Source organism: Lissotriton helveticus, chromosome 9 (genome assembly GCF_964261635.1).
Source record: "Lissotriton helveticus chromosome 9, aLisHel1.1, whole genome shotgun sequence".
Taxonomy (NCBI): domain Eukaryota; kingdom Metazoa; phylum Chordata; class Amphibia; order Caudata; family Salamandridae; genus Lissotriton; species Lissotriton helveticus.
The window spans coordinates 1277806981-1277825412 of record NC_136070.1 but is presented as its reverse complement, the minus strand read 5'-3'; the positions used below and the strand labels follow the sequence as shown (position 1 = coordinate 1277825412).

General features: G+C 43.1%; 1 protein-coding gene across 1 annotated transcript in view; it reads right to left on the bottom strand.

The window, feature by feature from the left end:
- LHFPL4 (LHFPL tetraspan subfamily member 4) overlaps positions 1 to 17611 on the bottom strand; it is a 336997-nt gene extending 319386 nt beyond the window's left edge. The window contains exon 1 of the mRNA XM_078661857.1: positions 17101 to 17611. Coding sequence (XP_078517983.1) covers positions 17101 to 17506 — 406 coding nt within the window. The 5' untranslated portion in view covers positions 17507 to 17611. The remainder of the gene's footprint in view (positions 1 to 17100) is intronic.
- Positions 17612 to 18432: the final 821 nt, after the last annotated feature.

Below are 18432 nucleotides of genomic sequence, written 5' to 3'. Positions count from 1 at the left end.
TCTGAAGAGCTCTAACATGAGCGAAACATGTGTCAGGGGTTGCTTTTATTCATTCCAGGTTGGCTTGTATGGTATTTTACCAATCCAAAGCTGTAATACTGTGCCTGGAGTGGTAAAAGGCTTTGGCCATTTTACAGCTCGGTATGGAAAGCACTGTGCTAATCCTCTGCTTAAAGACTTTGCTGTAGAAACGGTAAAAGACTTTGTCCTTTTCTATCTCGGCATGGATGGCACTGTGCTAATCCTACGCTTAAAGACTTTGATAGAAAAGCAGACATTTGAGGTGAGCAGATCTAGAGTGTCGCTGGTGTTGAGAGTGCTCTAACAGGGGCTGCTTTCCACCTAAACTTGAGAACTACCCAGAGTTCTCTCCTTCTTTTTTGCATAATTTATGCGTCACTCTATGCCTGAAAGTTTTTTTTTTATATATAATATATATATAAATATGCACCAACAATTAGGATGCGCCCGCCACACTGGCGGGCGCATCTCGCATTTGTAACATTGTGACGGGCGGTGCTGAAAGCACCACCCGCCGCAATGCCACAAATGCAAGTTGTGCGTTTCAATGCACAACGTGACAGGCACCGCGCTGTGCCTGCCACGTTGGACATTGAAATGCAGGGAGTTACCATAGGAACCCCCCACCCACCAGAATCCCTGGGGGCCGCTACGGGCCCCCATAGTTGAAGACTGCATGCCTTTCCAAGGCATTCCACCACCATGATGCTAATATGAATGGCCTTGCCTGCAGGGCACCGCCACCATATTCCTGGGCTTTTCCGCCCGGTAGGCAATCGGGCGGTTTGCCTACAGGCGGAAAACCGGCAGAAAACCGGCAGACGGTCTTCCCGTCTGCCGGGGTTATCCCCCACGCCATGGTAATGTGGCTGGGGGGAATTTATATGCGGGCGGTGATTTTTAGCAGGCGGTTCGTCACTGCCATACGGCCATGGCGATCTGCCCGTTATCTTAATGACCCCCTTAATCTCCTTGTGCCTAAAAAAAATGAATGTGTCCGTCTGTAATGCAACTGGTGGGCATGTAAAGCGCTCTGATACCTTTGGGTCAAGTTCACGGTATATAAACCTCCCACCCCCCCCACCTAAAAAAAAAAAAGGAAATATTTGTGTTGAAGACATTGAGGTTGCCAGGGTTAGCTGGGAGAAGTACTCTGAGCACACACTGTGACTTTACAAGTAAGAAAGAGTGATGGAAGTCTAAACCACAATTTATAGATGAACAGAGATTGTGAGGCTTTGAAAGTATCCTAAATACACGTGATCCTTGTGCCCTATTTGGAATTACTCCTTTGAGACACAGTGGGAATTGCTATATATTCAGATGTCTTAATGAGGCTGGAGAATGTACACAAAACAGGATAACGGGACTCATTTGCACAGTGACATTGCATGATGGACAATGTAGTCCGGAAAAGAATTAGAAAAAAAGGAGGAATGAACTATCAGTGAAAATATAGCTTTTTTGTGTTCTGCAAAGAAAAGCAAAAGATTATAATCAGTCTCGCGAAGATAAATCGTTTTTTAACTCACTAATTTCTGATATTCATCTTTTTTGTTACTTTTTGCACGAAAACAAACTGGTGTTTTAGACAGCTCACCAACAGTCTCTTTTCACTGTCTATGCCTGTTACGTTTTATATAGCAAAGCAACTCATTTGTTTTACATTTTGCCATATGATTAAGATACGAGAAGTGTTGAAACGTGTCATTGCGATGGACTCTATGCTAATAAATACTTGGTAAGTAGGAGCAGATGGATGGGCCTGTTTCACTTCACTTTGAGTAATGAGTGTTGTCATTTGGAATATATATATATATATATATATATATATATATATATATATATATATATATATATATATATATATATATATATATATATATATATATATATATATATATATATATATATACATATATATATATATATATATATATATATATATATTGTTGTCCCAAGTTGAAGCCGCACTCCTCAGCTGGTTGTTATTCCTTGTTGGCACACCCGGCAGTTGCAGCCGCAATGTTTCACATGCCCGACGCGTTTCGGAAAGCCATTGTCTTTGATCACGGGCTGATTTCGCAGCACCTTGATTACTGCAGGCAACTCGTTATTATCAGCATTGCTCTTTTATTGCATTCTAGTGGGCTGTCCGTAGTGACACAATGGAGTGCGGCTTTAACTTAGGACAACAATGGAAGAATATATATATTTTTTTCTTTTCTTTATATATATATATATATTACAACAAGGCGGCTCCCTTTTCCTCCGTTAGGCGCTTCTTGGTTCTGGTCGCGTTACTCCTGCGGTCGAGCCTGACCGCTATAAATTCAACAGGTTTCCCCAACAAAGGGAAGGGTGGAGTCGCAGAAAGAAACAGGCTGTAAGCGTTCTAAAGTGTATATTTTCTTGTTAATCCATTAATCCATCGGGGGTTGAAAAACAATATAGAAACCAACGCGTTTCGACAGCGTCCGCTGTCTTGCTCACGGTCAGTGTACTGTGCATCGCTCAGCAGTTTTAAGGAACCAACAAACAACATGATTACACCCGCCCCCTTGTCACATGGTACATGAACCACATGTTTGGGATTCTGGGACTTGTAGTTTAGTCCAATGATTTAGTGTAATACTTATATGAGTAATTACATTTGAGGGGTTGGAGTAAATTAGATGTTACTAATCCTCCCTTAGCAACTGTTGGTTCTGTAACCGCTATTTACTTGGGGAATACTGCCCTCCAATGGGCAGAATTTACCATTAGACATGTTAATACATCACTAAACAAACTGAGTATAGCCCTCCAGTGGGCTTTTCACCTGTACATATAATTCTTGATTCAACATTTAGTTAATTAACTATTGGAGTATGGCCCTCTAGTGGGCATTTTGACATGTCATAATTTATGGCTAATTTGTAGGTACTTGCCCAAGTGAGCTTCAAACAAAGGTGAAAAACTGGTGGGGGAGTGAAAAAATAAAATTTGGGACAAATCTAAGTTAATTATTTAGTTCATGGCAGGCGGAAGTCTTTACGGAGGTCAATAGTGTTCATTTAAAGGTGTATGTAAAGTTCCTCCGATTGATTTAACCCTGATGGGGTCATGGTTCTGAAACCAAGGATATGTTTAGATTCCTTGCGGCGTAGTAATTTTTCATTGTGTCCTCCTCTGGGTGATGGGTTCAGTGTCTCAATACCCCAAAAACGCAATTGCTTCCAGTCCCCATTATGCGCTGACTCCATATGTTTTGCAACCGCGTTGCTTCTGTCTTTATGCACAGTTGCACGGACATGTTCTAGGATCCGTTTTTTTAGTTCGCAAATTGTGCTGCCAATATATCTTAATTTGCACGGGCATTCAATCATGTACACCGTGTACCTGCTGTTGCAGGTTATACATTCATTGATTTTCCAGTTTTTTTTATCCGGCATGGTTATTTCTTGAGTTGGTTTAGCAATTTCACAGGCTTTGCAGTGGTAGCACTTCACGAATCCTTTTGTTTGTAGCCAATTTTTTCTTTTTGCTGGTGGCTGAAAATGGCTGTGAACCAATTGGTCCTGGAGGTTTTTAGCCCTTTTGTAAGTCACTGTCGGGTGTTTGCCCATCCTTTTTCCTATGATCGGGTCCAACTGTAGAATCTTCCAATTCTTCTTTAAGATTTGGTTTAGTTGTTTTGTTTCTCTACTATATGTCGTGATTAACCTAATCGGCTCATCCTCCGTTTGAATGGGAATTTCTTTAGGTTTCAGGCTGTCCGGTCTTGAGGTCTTATTTGCTCTTTCCCAGCAGTGTTTTATTGTATGTTGGTTATATTGTCTCTTTTGGAAACGCATCGCCGAGTTTTGGCTCTGTTTTTGCCATTCATCTTCTTCGCTACAGATTCTCCTAAGTCGTAGGAATTCCCCGTAGGGGATGCTTGATATCAGGGACCGTTGGTGGAAACTGGTGGCTTCAAGTGTGGCATTTGTGGCTGTACTTTTCCGATGTGAAGTGGTCTCCATTTTGTTGTTTTTAATGTATACTTCGGTGTCCAGGAAGATGGCTTTATTGGAGCTGATGTTGTGCGTAAATCTTATGCCTGGCGTACTGGAATTCAGTATTTCAAAGTACTCAAGGAATTTTTCTTTTCCACCGTTCCATATCAAGAACAGATCATCAATAAATCTCTTCCAGATTATGATGTGTTGTGTAAATGGTTGTAATGTGGTATTCCAGGCCACTGTTTCCTCCCACCAACCCATGGCGGTGCAAGCGTAATTTGGGCTAAAGGAAAAGCCCATGGCTGCTCCATTCTTTTGCCTGTATATGGAGTCCCCAAACAAGAAGATGTTGTTGTTCAGTAAGTATTGTGTCATATCCATCAGCATGTTATTATGATTTGCATAGTGTATATTGCGTTCCTGAAAGACATGTTTACAGGCGTTCAGACCCATCTCATTGTCGATATTTGTGTATAATGAAATCACATCCATTGTGATCATTATAAATTCCGGTTGCCAGGTGATGAGCTTCAAGTTGCATAGGAAATCAGTTGTATCCCTGATATATGATTTAAGTTGTTTCACATGAGGATTTAGAAAGTAGTCTATGAAATTAGACAGTGGTTCCAGCAAGGAACCGTTTGACGACACTATAGGTCTCCCTGGTGGCTTCGTGGCATTTTTGTGGATCTTGGGTAGGAAATATATTGTTGCTGTTTTTGGGAAGTCTACCGTCAAGTATTTGGTCTCATCAGAGTCTAGCAATGATGCATTTTCCCATTGTCTTATTTTTCCATCCAGAATCCTCTTTGTGTCATAGGTTGGGTTGATGTCTAGTTTCTCATAATAATATGAGTTGTTCAATTGGATCATGGCTTCCTCAATGTATAGTTGGCGATCCCATAGGACGATATTCCCGCCCTTATCGGCTATTTTGATTTCAAAATTTGATTTGGTTTTGAGTGATGCCAGAGCCCGCCTTTCATTCTTTGAAAGATTATCATTATTGATGTTTTTTATTTGGATGTTGTATAGGTCATGAATGACCGCCTCCTGGAATAAGTCGATTTTGTTCCCTGGTGTAAGTTGGGGGTAGAATTTGGATTTTGCTTTGAGGCCGCTTGTTCCTGCTCCCAGTTGTGTTATTGCTGCTTCCAGACTGATGTCCATACCCTCTTCCGCATTCAAATTTAATACCGTTAGGTATGCTTCAGATTCTTTTGCCAGTAGTGTAGACATTGGTTTGGGTTGAACTTTAGGTATTTTAGGTTTGTTTTCCCTCTCAGCGAAGAATTTAGCCAGTTTGATTTTGCGGATATATAGGTATAGATCAATCCGTGTTTGGGCTATGTCTATATGTGCCGTGGGGCAAAAGTTTATTCCCTTTTTAAGTAAGGAGGTTTCCGCCTCTGAAATTTCCATTCCGGATAAATTGATTATCTGTAATTCCTCATTCACTTCCCCCTCTTTTGTTTCATCGATCTGGTTTCCGTGCCAGTTTTTTCGTTTGTAACTGTTTCTCCTGTGGCCCCTCCTGGTGTGGGTTTTGAGAATCTTGGTTGCCATGTTCTTCCTCTTCCCCTGGCTCTGCCGCGTGTATTTCTTTGCGCCCCGTGGCTGTATTCCCATTGTCGCTGTGACAAGACTAGGCGCATATCCCCTAAAAAAATCTTTTGTTGGGGATCCAGGTTGGCTTCTTCCTCACTGAGGTCAGCTGATGTTAGTGACGCCATACTGGATGATGAACTTGCTTGATTTGTTCTTGGCGGTCTGAAGGGGTCATATTTTCTGGCATACGTGAATATGCGACCTTGTGCATAGTCGTTAGCGTCCCTTTCAAATTTGGTTTGCTTTCTGATTCTCACTTCCTCTTCATGTCTTTCAATTTGTTTGTTGAGGTCCTCTTTAAATTTTGTCATTTCAGTATTAAGTTTTAAGGCATCCAGTTCTGTTTCCAGCGCTCTTAGTTCCTCCTTTACTTTTTCAAGTGCTATCTCTATATGCTTTACCAATATTTTTATCAGACCTAATGACGAATTTATAGTATGTTCCCCCCACTCCTGGAGTAGGTCATTGGTTACATCTGGTTGGCTCGGCATCATCAGTATGCGTAGACCCCGGGGCACCCTTTCAACTTCCAGGTATTTTTGTAAGGAGATCAGCTCCCATGATTTGTTTATCTCCTTTTTGTTTAATTTTTCCCAAAGGCGCAGTTTTTCCTTTGTGTCGTTTTTTCCTTGGTCTCTGTTACTTTCTGTTGATTTATTAGTATTACTTTTGTCAAACATAGTGACAATTAGTTCCTTCCTTTTGGCTTCCCGCCTGTCCATGTTTTCTTTCTCCTTTGTTTACAACCCCCTATAGTGGATATGCAATTATTCTGCTTGATTTTCTGAAAGAACGAGTCTGTTTCTGCTCTCGTGTTTCCTGCTTGTTACTATTGCCAAGGGTTATGTTAATAAATCCTTCGTTAGTATTCAATGACAGTCTCTGCAGTGTCTGGCAATTCAGTTCACAGGTCAAATACTCGAGCCCCAGATAGCCGGTTTACACTTCAGTGTGTCTCAATTGTCCTTACATTTCGTCAGTCATACCCACGGCACAGATTGGATCTGCGTACTCCAGCAGCCGGTCGCTTCTTACCTTGGAGTCGTCCCTCCTCGGCTGAAGCCCGGACGCCTTCTTCCGCTGATCGTGCGGTGCCGGGTGAGTCACTGCATTCAGGATTCCTGATTACCGGCGAGCACCTCAGAGGACATTCAAATTACAACAAGGCGGCTCCCTTTTCCTCCGTTAGGCGCTTCTTGGTTCTGGTCGCGTTACTCCTGCGGTCGAGCCTGACCGCTATAAATTCAACAGGTTTCCCCAACAAAGGGAAGGGTGGAGTCGCAGAAAGAAACAGGCTGTAAGCGTTCTAAAGTGTATATTTTCTTTTAATCCATTAATCCATCGGGGGTTGAAAAACAATATAGAAACCAACGCGTTTCGACAGCGTCCGCTGTCTTGCTCACGGTCAGTGTACTGTGCATCGCTCAGCAGTTTTAAGGAACCAACAAACAACATGATTACACCCGCCCCCTTGTCACATGGTACATGAACCACATGTTTGGGATTCTGGGACTTGTAGTTTAGTCCAATGATTTAGTGTAATACTTATATGAGTAATTACATTTGAGGGGTTGGAGTAAATTAGATGTTACTAATCCTCCCTTAGCAACTGTTGGTTCTGTAACCGCTATTTACTTGGGGAATACTGCCCTCCAATGGGCAGAATTTACCATTAGACATGTTAATACATCACTAAACAAACTGAGTATAGCCCTCCAGTGGGCTTTTCACCTGTACATATAATTCTTGATTCAACATTTAGTTAATTAACTATTGGAGTATTGAATACTAACGAAGGATTTATTAACATAACCCTTGGCAATAGTAACAAGCAGGAAACACGAGAGCAGAAACAGACTCGTTCTTTCAGAAAATCAAGCAGAATAATTGCATATCCACTATAGGGGGTTGTAAACAAAGGAGAAAGAAAACATGGACAGGCGGGAAGCCAAAAGGAAGGAACTAATTGTCACTATGTTTGACAAAAGTAATACTAATAAATCAACAGAAAGTAACAGAGACCAAGGAAAAAACGACACAAAGGAAAAACTGCGCCTTTGGGAAAAATTAAACAAAAAGGAGATAAACAAATCATGGGAGCTGATCTCCTTACAAAAATACCTGGAAGTTGAAAGGGTGCCCCGGGGTCTACGCATACTGATGATGCCGAGCCAACCAGATGTAACCAATGACCTACTCCAGGAGTGGGGGGAACATACTATAAATTCGTCATTAGGTCTGATAAAAATATTGGTAAAGCATATAGAGATAGCACTTGAAAAAGTAAAGGAGGAACTAAGAGCGCTGGAAACAGAACTGGATGCCTTAAAACTTAATACTGAAATGACAAAATTTAAAGAGGACCTCAACAAACAAATTGAAAGACATGAAGAGGAAGTGAGAATCAGAAAGCAAACCAAATTTGAAAGGGACGCTAACGACTATGCACAAGGTCGCATATTCACGTATGCCAGAAAATATGACCCCTTCAGACCGCCAAGAACAAATCAAGCAAGTTCATCATCCAGTATGGCGTCACTAACATCAGCTGACCTCAGTGAGGAAGAAGCCAACCTGGATCCCCAACAAAAGATTTTTTTAGGGGATATGCGCCTAGTCTTGTCACAGCGACAATGGGAATACAGCCACGGGGCGCAAAGAAATACACGCGGCAGAGCCAGGGGAAGAGGAAGAACATGGCAACCAAGATTCTCAAAACCCACACCAGGAGGGGCCACAGGAGAAACAGTTACAAACGAAAAAACTGGCACGGAAACCAGATCGATGAAACAAAAGAGGGGGAAGTGAATGAGGAATTACAGATAATCAATTTATCCGGAATGGAAATTTCAGAGGCGGAAACCTCCTTACTTAAAAAGGGAATAAACTTTTGCCCCACGGCACATATAGACATAGCCCAAACACGGATTGATCTATACCTATATATCCGCAAAATCAAACTGGCTAAATTCTTCGCTGAGAGGGAAAACAAACCTAAAATACCTAAAGTTCAACCCAAACCAATGTCTACACTACTGGCAAAAGAATCTGAAGCATACCTAACGGTATTAAATTTGAATGCGGAAGAGGGTATGGACATCAGTCTGGAAGCAGCAATAACACAACTGGGAGCAGGAACAAGCGGCCTCAAAGCAAAATCCAAATTCTACCCCCAACTTACACCAGGGAACAAAATCGACTTATTCCAGGAGGCGGTCATTCATGACCTATACAACATCCAAATAAAAAACATCAATAATGATAATCTTTCAAAGAATGAAAGGCGGGCTCTGGCATCACTCAAAACCAAATCAAATTTTGAAATCAAAATAGCCGATAAGGGCGGGAATATCGTCCTATGGGATCGCCAACTATACATTGAGGAAGCCATGATCCAATTGAACAACTCATATTATTATGAGAAACTAGACATCAACCCAACCTATGACACAAAGAGGATTCTGGATGGAAAAATAAGACAATGGGAAAATGCATCATTGCTAGACTCTGATGAGACCAAATACTTGACGGTAGACTTCCCAAAAACAGCAACAATATATTTCCTACCCAAGATCCACAAAAATGCCACGAAGCCACCAGGGAGACCTATAGTGTCGTCAAACGGTTCCTTGCTGGAACCACTGTCTAATTTCATAGACTACTTTCTAAATCCTCATGTGAAACAACTTAAATCATATATCAGGGATACAACTGATTTCCTATGCAACTTGAAGCTCATCACCTGGCAACCGGAATTTATAATGATCACAATGGATGTGATTTCATTATACACAAATATCGACAATGAGATGGGTCTGAACGCCTGTAAACATGTCTTTCAGGAACGCAATATACACTATGCAAATCATAATAACATGCTGATGGATATGACACAATACTTACTGAACAACAACATCTTCTTGTTTGGGGACTCCATATACAGGCAAAAGAATGGAGCAGCCATGGGCTTTTCCTTTAGCCCAAATTACGCTTGCACCGCCATGGGTTGGTGGGAGGAAACAGTGGCCTGGAATACCACATTACAACCATTTACACAACACATCATAATCTGGAAGAGATTTATTGATGATCTGTTCTTGATATGGAACGGTGGAAAAGAAAAATTCCTTGAGTACTTTGAAATACTGAATTCCAGTACGCCAGGCATAAGATTTACGCACAACATCAGCTCCAATAAAGCCATCTTCCTGGACACCGAAGTATACATTAAAAACAACAAAATGGAGACCACTTTACATCGGAAAAGTACAGCCACAAATGCCACACTTGAAGCCACCAGTTTCCACCAACGGTCCCTGATATCAAGCATCCCCTACGGGGAATTCCTACGACTTAGGAGAATCTGTAGCGAAGAAGATGAATGGCAAAAACAGAGCCAAAACTCGGCGATGCGTTTCCAAAAGAGACAATATAACCAACATACAATAAAACACTGCTGGGAAAGAGCAAATAAGACCTCAAGACCGGACAGCCTGAAACCTAAAGAAATTCCCATTCAAACGGAGGATGAGCCGATTAGGTTAATCACGACATATAGTAGAGAAATAAAACAACTAAACCAAATCTTAAAGAAGAATTGGAAGATTCTACAGTTGGACCCGATCATAGGAAAAAGGATGGGCAAACACCCGACAGTGACTTACAAAAGGGCTAAAAACCTCCAGGACCAATTGGTTCACAGCCATTTTCAGCCACCAGCAAAAAGAAAAAATTGGCTACAAACAAAAGGATTCGTGAAGTGCTACCACTGCAAAGCCTGTGAAATTGCTAAACCAACTCAAGAAATAACCATGCCGGATAAAAAAAACTGGAAAATCAATGAATGTATAACCTGCAACAGCAGGTACACGGTGTACATGATTGAATGCCCGTGCAAATTAAGATATATTGGCAGCACAATTTGCGAACTAAAAAAACGGATCCTAGAACATGTCCGTGCAACTGTGCATAAAGACAGAAGCAACGCGGTTGCAAAACATATGGAGTCAGCGCATAATGGGGACTGGAAGCAATTGCGTTTTTGGGGTATTGAGACACTGAACCCATCACCCAGAGGAGGACACAATGAAAAATTACTACGCCGCAAGGAATCTAAACATATCCTTGGTTTCAGAACCATGACCCCATCAGGGTTAAATCAATCGGAGGAACTTTACATACACCTTTAAATGAACACTATTGACCTCCGTAAAGACTTCCGCCTGCCATGAACTAAATAATTAACTTAGATTTGTCCCAAATTTTATTTTTTCACTCCCCCACCAGTTTTTCACCTTTGTTTGAAGCCCACTTGGGCAAGTACCTACAAATTAGCCATAAATTATGACATGTCAAAATGCCCACTAGAGGGCCATACTCCAATAGTTAATTAACTAAATGTTGAATCAAGAATTATATGTACAGGTGAAAAGCCCACTGGAGGGCTATACTCAGTTTGTTTAGTGATGTATTAACATGTCTAATGGTAAATTCTGCCCATTGGAGGGCAGTATTCCCCAAGTAAATAGCGGTTACAGAACCAACAGTTGCTAAGGGAGGATTAGTAACATCTAATTTACTCCAACCCCTCAAATGTAATTACTCATATAAGTATTACACTAAATCATTGGACTAAACTACAAGTCCCAGAATCCCAAACATGTGGTTCATGTACCATGTGACAAGGGGGCGGGTGTAATCATGTTGTTTGTTGGTTCCTTAAAACTGCTGAGCGATGCACAGTACACTGACCGTGAGCAAGACAGCGGACGCTGTCGAAACGCGTTGGTTTCTATATTGTTTTTCAACCCCCGATGGATTAATGGATTAATAAGAAAATATACACTTTAGAACGCTTACAGCCTGTTTCTTTCTGCGACTCCACCCTTCCCTTTGTTGGGGAAACCTGTTGAATATATATATATATATATATATATATATATATATATATATATATATATATATATTTTTTTTTTTTTCAACAAAGGTCCGAGCTTTTCGGGAGTCACGCTTCAGCTCCCCCATCTCCTCGACATTCCGATGATGATTTGTTTGCCCTACGCGTTTCGAGGCCGTCCTGCCTCTCGTCAGGGGCTGGCTGCATTCTCATTCGGCGCTTGCAACAGTCTCTTAAATGCGTGCATGATTAATTAATTGCACCCGTGTAAGTCACATTTGGGGTTTTTTCAAGCAGATGCACGTCGGGACATGTAGTCCTTAGAGATTCAATTTCCACCTATAGTAGGCTCCAAGCGCCGATGTTTAGCATATTTTCATTGATCTCGAGGTGGCATCCTTTAGTAGGTGCTCTCCCGCACACCGGGACAGGTGTGTAAATAATTTTTTCAACAAAGGTCCGAGCTTACACGGGTGCAATTAATTAATCATGCACGCATTTAAGAGACTGTTGCAAGCGCCGAATGAGAATGCAGCCAGCCCCTGACGAGAGGCAGGACGGCCTCGAAACGCGTAGGGCAAACAAATCATCATCGGAATGTCGAGGACATGGGGGAGCTGAAGCGTGACTCCCGAAAAGCTCGGACCTTTGTTGAAAAAAATAAATATATATATATATATATCAAAACAATAGCCTTGCAGGCATAGAGTGGCGCATACATTATGCAAAAAGGAAGGAGAGAACTCTGGGTAGTTCCCAAGTTTAGGTGGAAGTAGCTGCTTTCCACCTAAACTTGGGAACTACCCAGAGTTCTCTCTTTCTTTTTTGCATAACTTATGCGTCACTCTATGCCTGCAAGGGTATTGTTTTGACTTATACTGAGTGCCCCCTTGTGTCTGGACAAAGTTAAAACTCTATGAAGAGCTGTAATGACAGTGAAACACGTGTCAGGGGTTGCTTTTATTCATTTCAGGTTGGCTTGGATGGTTTTTTACCAATCCAAAGCTGTAATATTGTGCCTGGAGTGATAAATGGCTTTTGTCATTTTACAGCTCGGCGTGGAATAGCACTGTGCTAATCCTACGCTTAAAGACTTTGATAGACAAACAGACATTTGAGGTGAGCAAATTTAGAGTGTCGCTGGTGTTGAGGGTGCTCTATACAGGAGCTGCCTTCCACCTAAACTGAGAACTACCCAGAGTTCTCTGCTTCTTTTTTGCATATATATATATATATATATGTATGTATATATATATATATATATATATATATATATATATATATATATATATATATATATGATGTGTTTGTGTGTTTATATATGTATTTATTTATTTATAGTATTAAATATTAGTTATTAGTGAAATAATATTTTTGTCGATTTGTGGACGATAGTGGTGTGAGCAATACTTTTTTTCTGAAATTTTTGTACTTCGCATTATAAGTATAGGAGCATAATATTGTGGTAAACAATATTTTTTGGCACAATATTTTTGTCAACAATATTGTTTCCCTCGGTATTGTGTCAGTGATCCCACAGCAACAGGTCCTCTCCGTCGATGCAGCAACGATACGGAAGCCCAGCCCTGTATCCATCTGGAGCTCCCAGCTCTGCTCCAATATAGGAAAGACCCGAAGATGCTCCTTTTGAAAGAACTCTACTTCCTGACTCAGCAAACACTCCACCTCCACACACTGAACTCAGCCCCAGTGTCTAGAAACATCTTATTGTAACGCTGTCTTGGGGCTTTAAGTGGGCCGGGTCCCTCCGAGTCTCAGACCCCGCAGTATTTTAAAATGGATATTGAAAGATGTCCCTTTTGGGCCCTGTATTCATGTCCTTAACTCTTCATGCAAAGGTACTGATGGATTTCTGAACAATGAGTGTAAAAAACATTAAGGAAATCCATGTTGTTCCTGCTTGCATTTCACACGCTTTACTTAATCTTGCATTCCCTATGTGTGTTCCCGTTATCAAGCATGTTGTGTTATGTTTTTTCTTCCAGGCATTGTAATACTCTTGCGTAGTTCATAATTTGAATTGAGTCACATCCAGGTGTTTACAACCGGAACAATTGAGTTGAGGCTAAAGCTAGTGTGAGTTTTCCAAAGTGTCTGTCAATGGGTCAAAAAGCCTTTCGGAATACATGCCCATCCAATCCTTGGCCTCTCTGCAAAGCGCACAGAGCAGTGGTCACGTAAGCCATTTTCAGTTGTGATTCTATGCGAACATGTGGGTAAGGTGGCATTCTATGACAGTTTTATCATATATGTTTAAGTCACACTTTATTTATATAGGCTTCGCCCCTGTCGGAGACCCCCTACTTTTTTTCATCCCCTTAAAGCCCTGCTCTGACTTTGACCCTGTACAGCGCTCCGCAGTGTTTCAGCAAGCTTTGTACTATGCAGATACTACATACATACACACATACATACATACATACATACATACATACTTACATACATACATACACACATACACACATACACACATACATACATACACACATACATACATACACACATACATACATACATACATACTTACATACATACATACATACATACATACATACTTACATACATACATACACACATACATACATACATACTTACATACATACATACACACATACATACATACATACATACATACATACACACATACATACATACATACATACTTACATACATACATACTTACATACATACATACATACATACATACATACATACATACATACTTACATACATACATACACACATACATACATACATACTTACATACATACATACTTACATACATACATACATACATACATACATACATACATACATACTTACATACATACATACATACAGATACCCTCATGCCGGGCCAATAATAGCTCTGTCCTCAAGTCAACATACAACTTCAGCCCCATTCAACACAGAAGAGCCAACATCAACCCCCATCAGGGTTCGAATGTGACACCCTGGACCCATAACTTCAACCCTCTGAGCCCTCCTGGGACACCCCAGTCCGTGTCTGCCCACATCCTGGGCCTCAAACTGCCACTGGCGTCCCTCCCCCTGGGTCTCCCACTGGCAGCCCCCACCATGGGGCATTCATCTGTCATCATCCGCCTGCACTGGGCTGCTGAGGAGGCTGCACCAGTCCCAAAAGTTACGGTATGAAATGAACAAACTTTGACAACACAGCATTGGATACTGTTTCCGTCCTTTCATCTTAAGCTACTGATTTTTCCTCAGGGAAAAATAACCCCCATGTGGTCAAACCTTAAAGAGGCCCAGCTCTGCTCCAATCTGGCTTTCTTTCCATCAGATATTTTCACTACTGGGACATCCCTTTAAGTTACTAACCAATCCGGAATAAGGGACAAGAATGATAAAACAATGGTTATGATTTTTGTGGAATGAACACAATAAGAAAATAAAGAAAGACTGAATCCAGTTCAGTTTGAATTGCAAAGTAAAAGTGTGTCTCTAACAGGCTGTACATGATTCTACCATTCTTGTGTCCGCCATAGCTTTCTTGATGCCTATACAATTAAATTAACTTCACACAAAAGTGTGCAGCATGAGGTACCAAAGAGAGGTGTAAGAATCATTGACCGGTCTCCAAGCACTCAAAGTCCTTATGGAGTAACAACCCTAAGGCCATATACATTTAACACCTTGTTTCAAACATTAATATTATGCTGGCAAGACAAATTAACACTATTCACAATGGGCCCGATTCACAAAACTAACTTAAGACAAAATCCTAAACTTACTCCTTTTGGTATTCACAGAAGTTAGGATTTTGTCTTAAGTCTGTCTTAAGTCTGTCCAAGACAAACTTGAGACAAAATCTAACTTCTGTGAATACCAAAAGGAGTGAGTTTAGGATTTTGTCTCAAGTTAGTTCTATGAATCGGCCCCTACGTTTCAGTTTCAGTTATTTGAGAAAAAGCCTTCTTCAGGACAAGACAATTTTAAACTGTGGTAAAAACTGATCAATACATTGCCAAATACTCTTTTCACTGACATTAACACCTTGCGTGCGGTGCCGATTCTCCCCCGGTGCTGAACATTCCATTCGCGGGCGTGGTCGTGACGGAACCATTCCATCCTCCGCACAGCTCAGCCGTGAGGCATGACGGAATGGTTCCGTCACAAGCATCGAAGGGGTTAAAAAACAACATTCTAAGGAATTGTGGCCTCAAACATTTCATTGTTAAAATCCAGCAGTGACATTCTGTTTATTTGCAGGCCTGCGTTGTGTATTCTAATTCAGACTTATTTAGGTGAACTATGATGAATGCCGATCATTGGGAAAAAACAGGGGCCAGTTGGAGCCATAAATGTCCACTTTTAGAATGAAACAGATGATCACAGAACTCTGTTTAGCTTTAAACTGCCAGCATGAGCCCTGACACCAGCAGCATCCTTGCACTCACAATGGTTACATCATCCGGCCCATCTTGGGGCAGCGCCTCTGAAGTTAGCCACACCCAAAGCACCCTTACCTACCAACTTCAGCCCCATTCCCGTACCTTTCTAAGCCTACCTACATCAGCCCCATCTGCAACCTCCCTTACCCAGAGCGTCTTCCCACCCTCTCACTTGCCGTCCGCCTACTCATGTGCCCTTTACATTAGCCTCATCTTCTGCCTCTTATCGTGCCAACATCACCCCAATTCTGCTCCACATTTTGTCATATCCTCCCTATGTAAGTCCCCTCAGTTTCACCTCTGCCTCCCTATCCGGAGACCCCTACCCCGCGTCTGCTGTATCCTATGCCTGCTTCTCATCTCTGGATTAGTCCAAATATGAGCCCTTTATCCTGGTGTCTCATCTCCATCTGAGGCCTCTATCAATCAATCAATCAATCAATCAGAATTAATAAAGTGCAGCTAATCACCCATTAGGGTATTCAGGAGCTTACAGGCCCCAGATGCTCACTCAAACAGCCAGGTCTTCAGGGCCATTCTATAACGTGACACCTTCAGCCCCATCAGGGCATCTCTTGGTAGGACATCAAGCACATCTGTCCCACCATCCTAACCTCACCCCCTTTGGGACCCTCACCTTGGCCTGCCATCTCCCAACATCAGCACCACATCTGTCCTCTAATCTGCCACCACTAGCACCACCTGGCATCACCCTGTCTACATCCAGGAGCCTCTGTCATGGCTTCCCTTGAGCACTGGCCCGGGGCCCCCAAACCATGGTCACCTCCCCCCAGATCCTGAGTCCACCATCTCTCAGCAGTCATGGCTTCCCTCTCCTGTCCTCAAAGACAGTGAAGTCCTCACCTACTCTGAGGAGCGCCAGCCAACGGTCTCATGACCGGCCTTCCGGAGCTGTGCTGAGGGCCCACCTTACCTGTCCTCGGGGCCCCCACCAGGGTTCACCTTACCTTCCAGATTAGGCCAGAACCAGGCCTCAGCTTACCTCCTCTTAGCTACTAGGATTTACAATCTATAAGCAGGCAAGGCCTCCTTGGCAAAGTAATTCAGTGACCGATTTAGATCTCAGCGGACGGGTTACTCCGTCACAACGGTGACCGCCGAAATATAAATCCCATGGGATATAACCACGCCTTACCTGCCAGCAGCTGCATCCAGGCACAGATCTTGTAGACCGTGGCCGTGTTGCAGAAGAAGAAGAGGGCGAAGCAGGTGATGCAGCCCAGGATGAGCACCATGGAGAGGAGGACAAAGAAGGCGGCCGCCTTGAAGGCCGCCGACGGGATGCTGGAGAAGTCTGTGAAGGAGCCCTGGCACGTCAGGTCCCGGTTGGGCAGCCCATTGTCCACGCAGTAGTGGAAGAGGCCGAAGTAGCCCGGCTTGGGAGTGTTGATGCTGTCCCCGATCCAGTAGGGCTGAATGAAGACCACCACGTTGATGATGGCGAAGCAGATGGTGAAGATGGCCCACAGGACGCCGATGGCCCGCGAGTTCCGCATGTAGTTCTCATGGTAGAGCTTGGAGGCCTCCTGGGAGGGCAGCATCGTGTGGGTCTGTGCGGGACGGCTCGCGCCAGCTGGGGGGTGAAAGGAGCCGGGGGCCCCTTATCCGTCAACCTTAAGAGTAGAAAGGCCAAAAAAGAGGACGCCAAGAGCTTCAAATGCTACACGCGAAGGTTCAAAGGACCATTGAAGCAGGTGACAGAAAGGAGACCATTGGATGAGATGTGTCTCCACAATGTGGGAGAATCCAGGAGTATTCTGTGTGCCAGCCTTACGGATAAAAGTGCCAGCAGACTGGGGGAAATCCAAGAGTGCCCTGACTGGTAACCCTATCGATACAGGAGCCACCGGGCTATAGGTAATCCAAGAGTGCCCTATGTCCCAACCCCTTCGATGCAGAAGCCACCAGGCTACGGGAAATCCAAGAGTGCCCTGTCTCCCAACCCTTTCGATACAGGAGTCACCGGGCTATAGGTAATCCAAGAGTGCTCTATGTCCCAACCCCTTCGAAGCAGAAGCCACCAGGCTACGGGAAATCCAAGAGTGCCCTGTCTCCCAACCCTTTCGATACAGGAGCCACCGGGCTATAGGTAATCCAAGAGTGCTCTATCTCCCAACCCTTTCGATACAGGAGTCACCGGGCTACGGGAAATCCAAGAGTGCCCTGTCTCCCAACCCTTTCGATACAGGAGTCACCTGGCTACGGGAAATCCAAGAGTGCCCTATCTCCCAACCCTTTCGATCCAGGAGCCACCGGACTACGGGAAATCCAAGAGTGCCCTGTCTCCCAACCCTTTCGATCCAGGAGCCACCGGACTACGGGAAATCCAAGAGTGCCCTGTCTCCCAACCCTTTCGATCCAGGAGCTAAAGAGCTACGGGAAATCCAAGAGTGCCCTATCTTCCAACCCTTTCGATCCGGGAGCTACCAGACCACGGGAAATCCAAGAGTGCTCTATCTCCCAACCC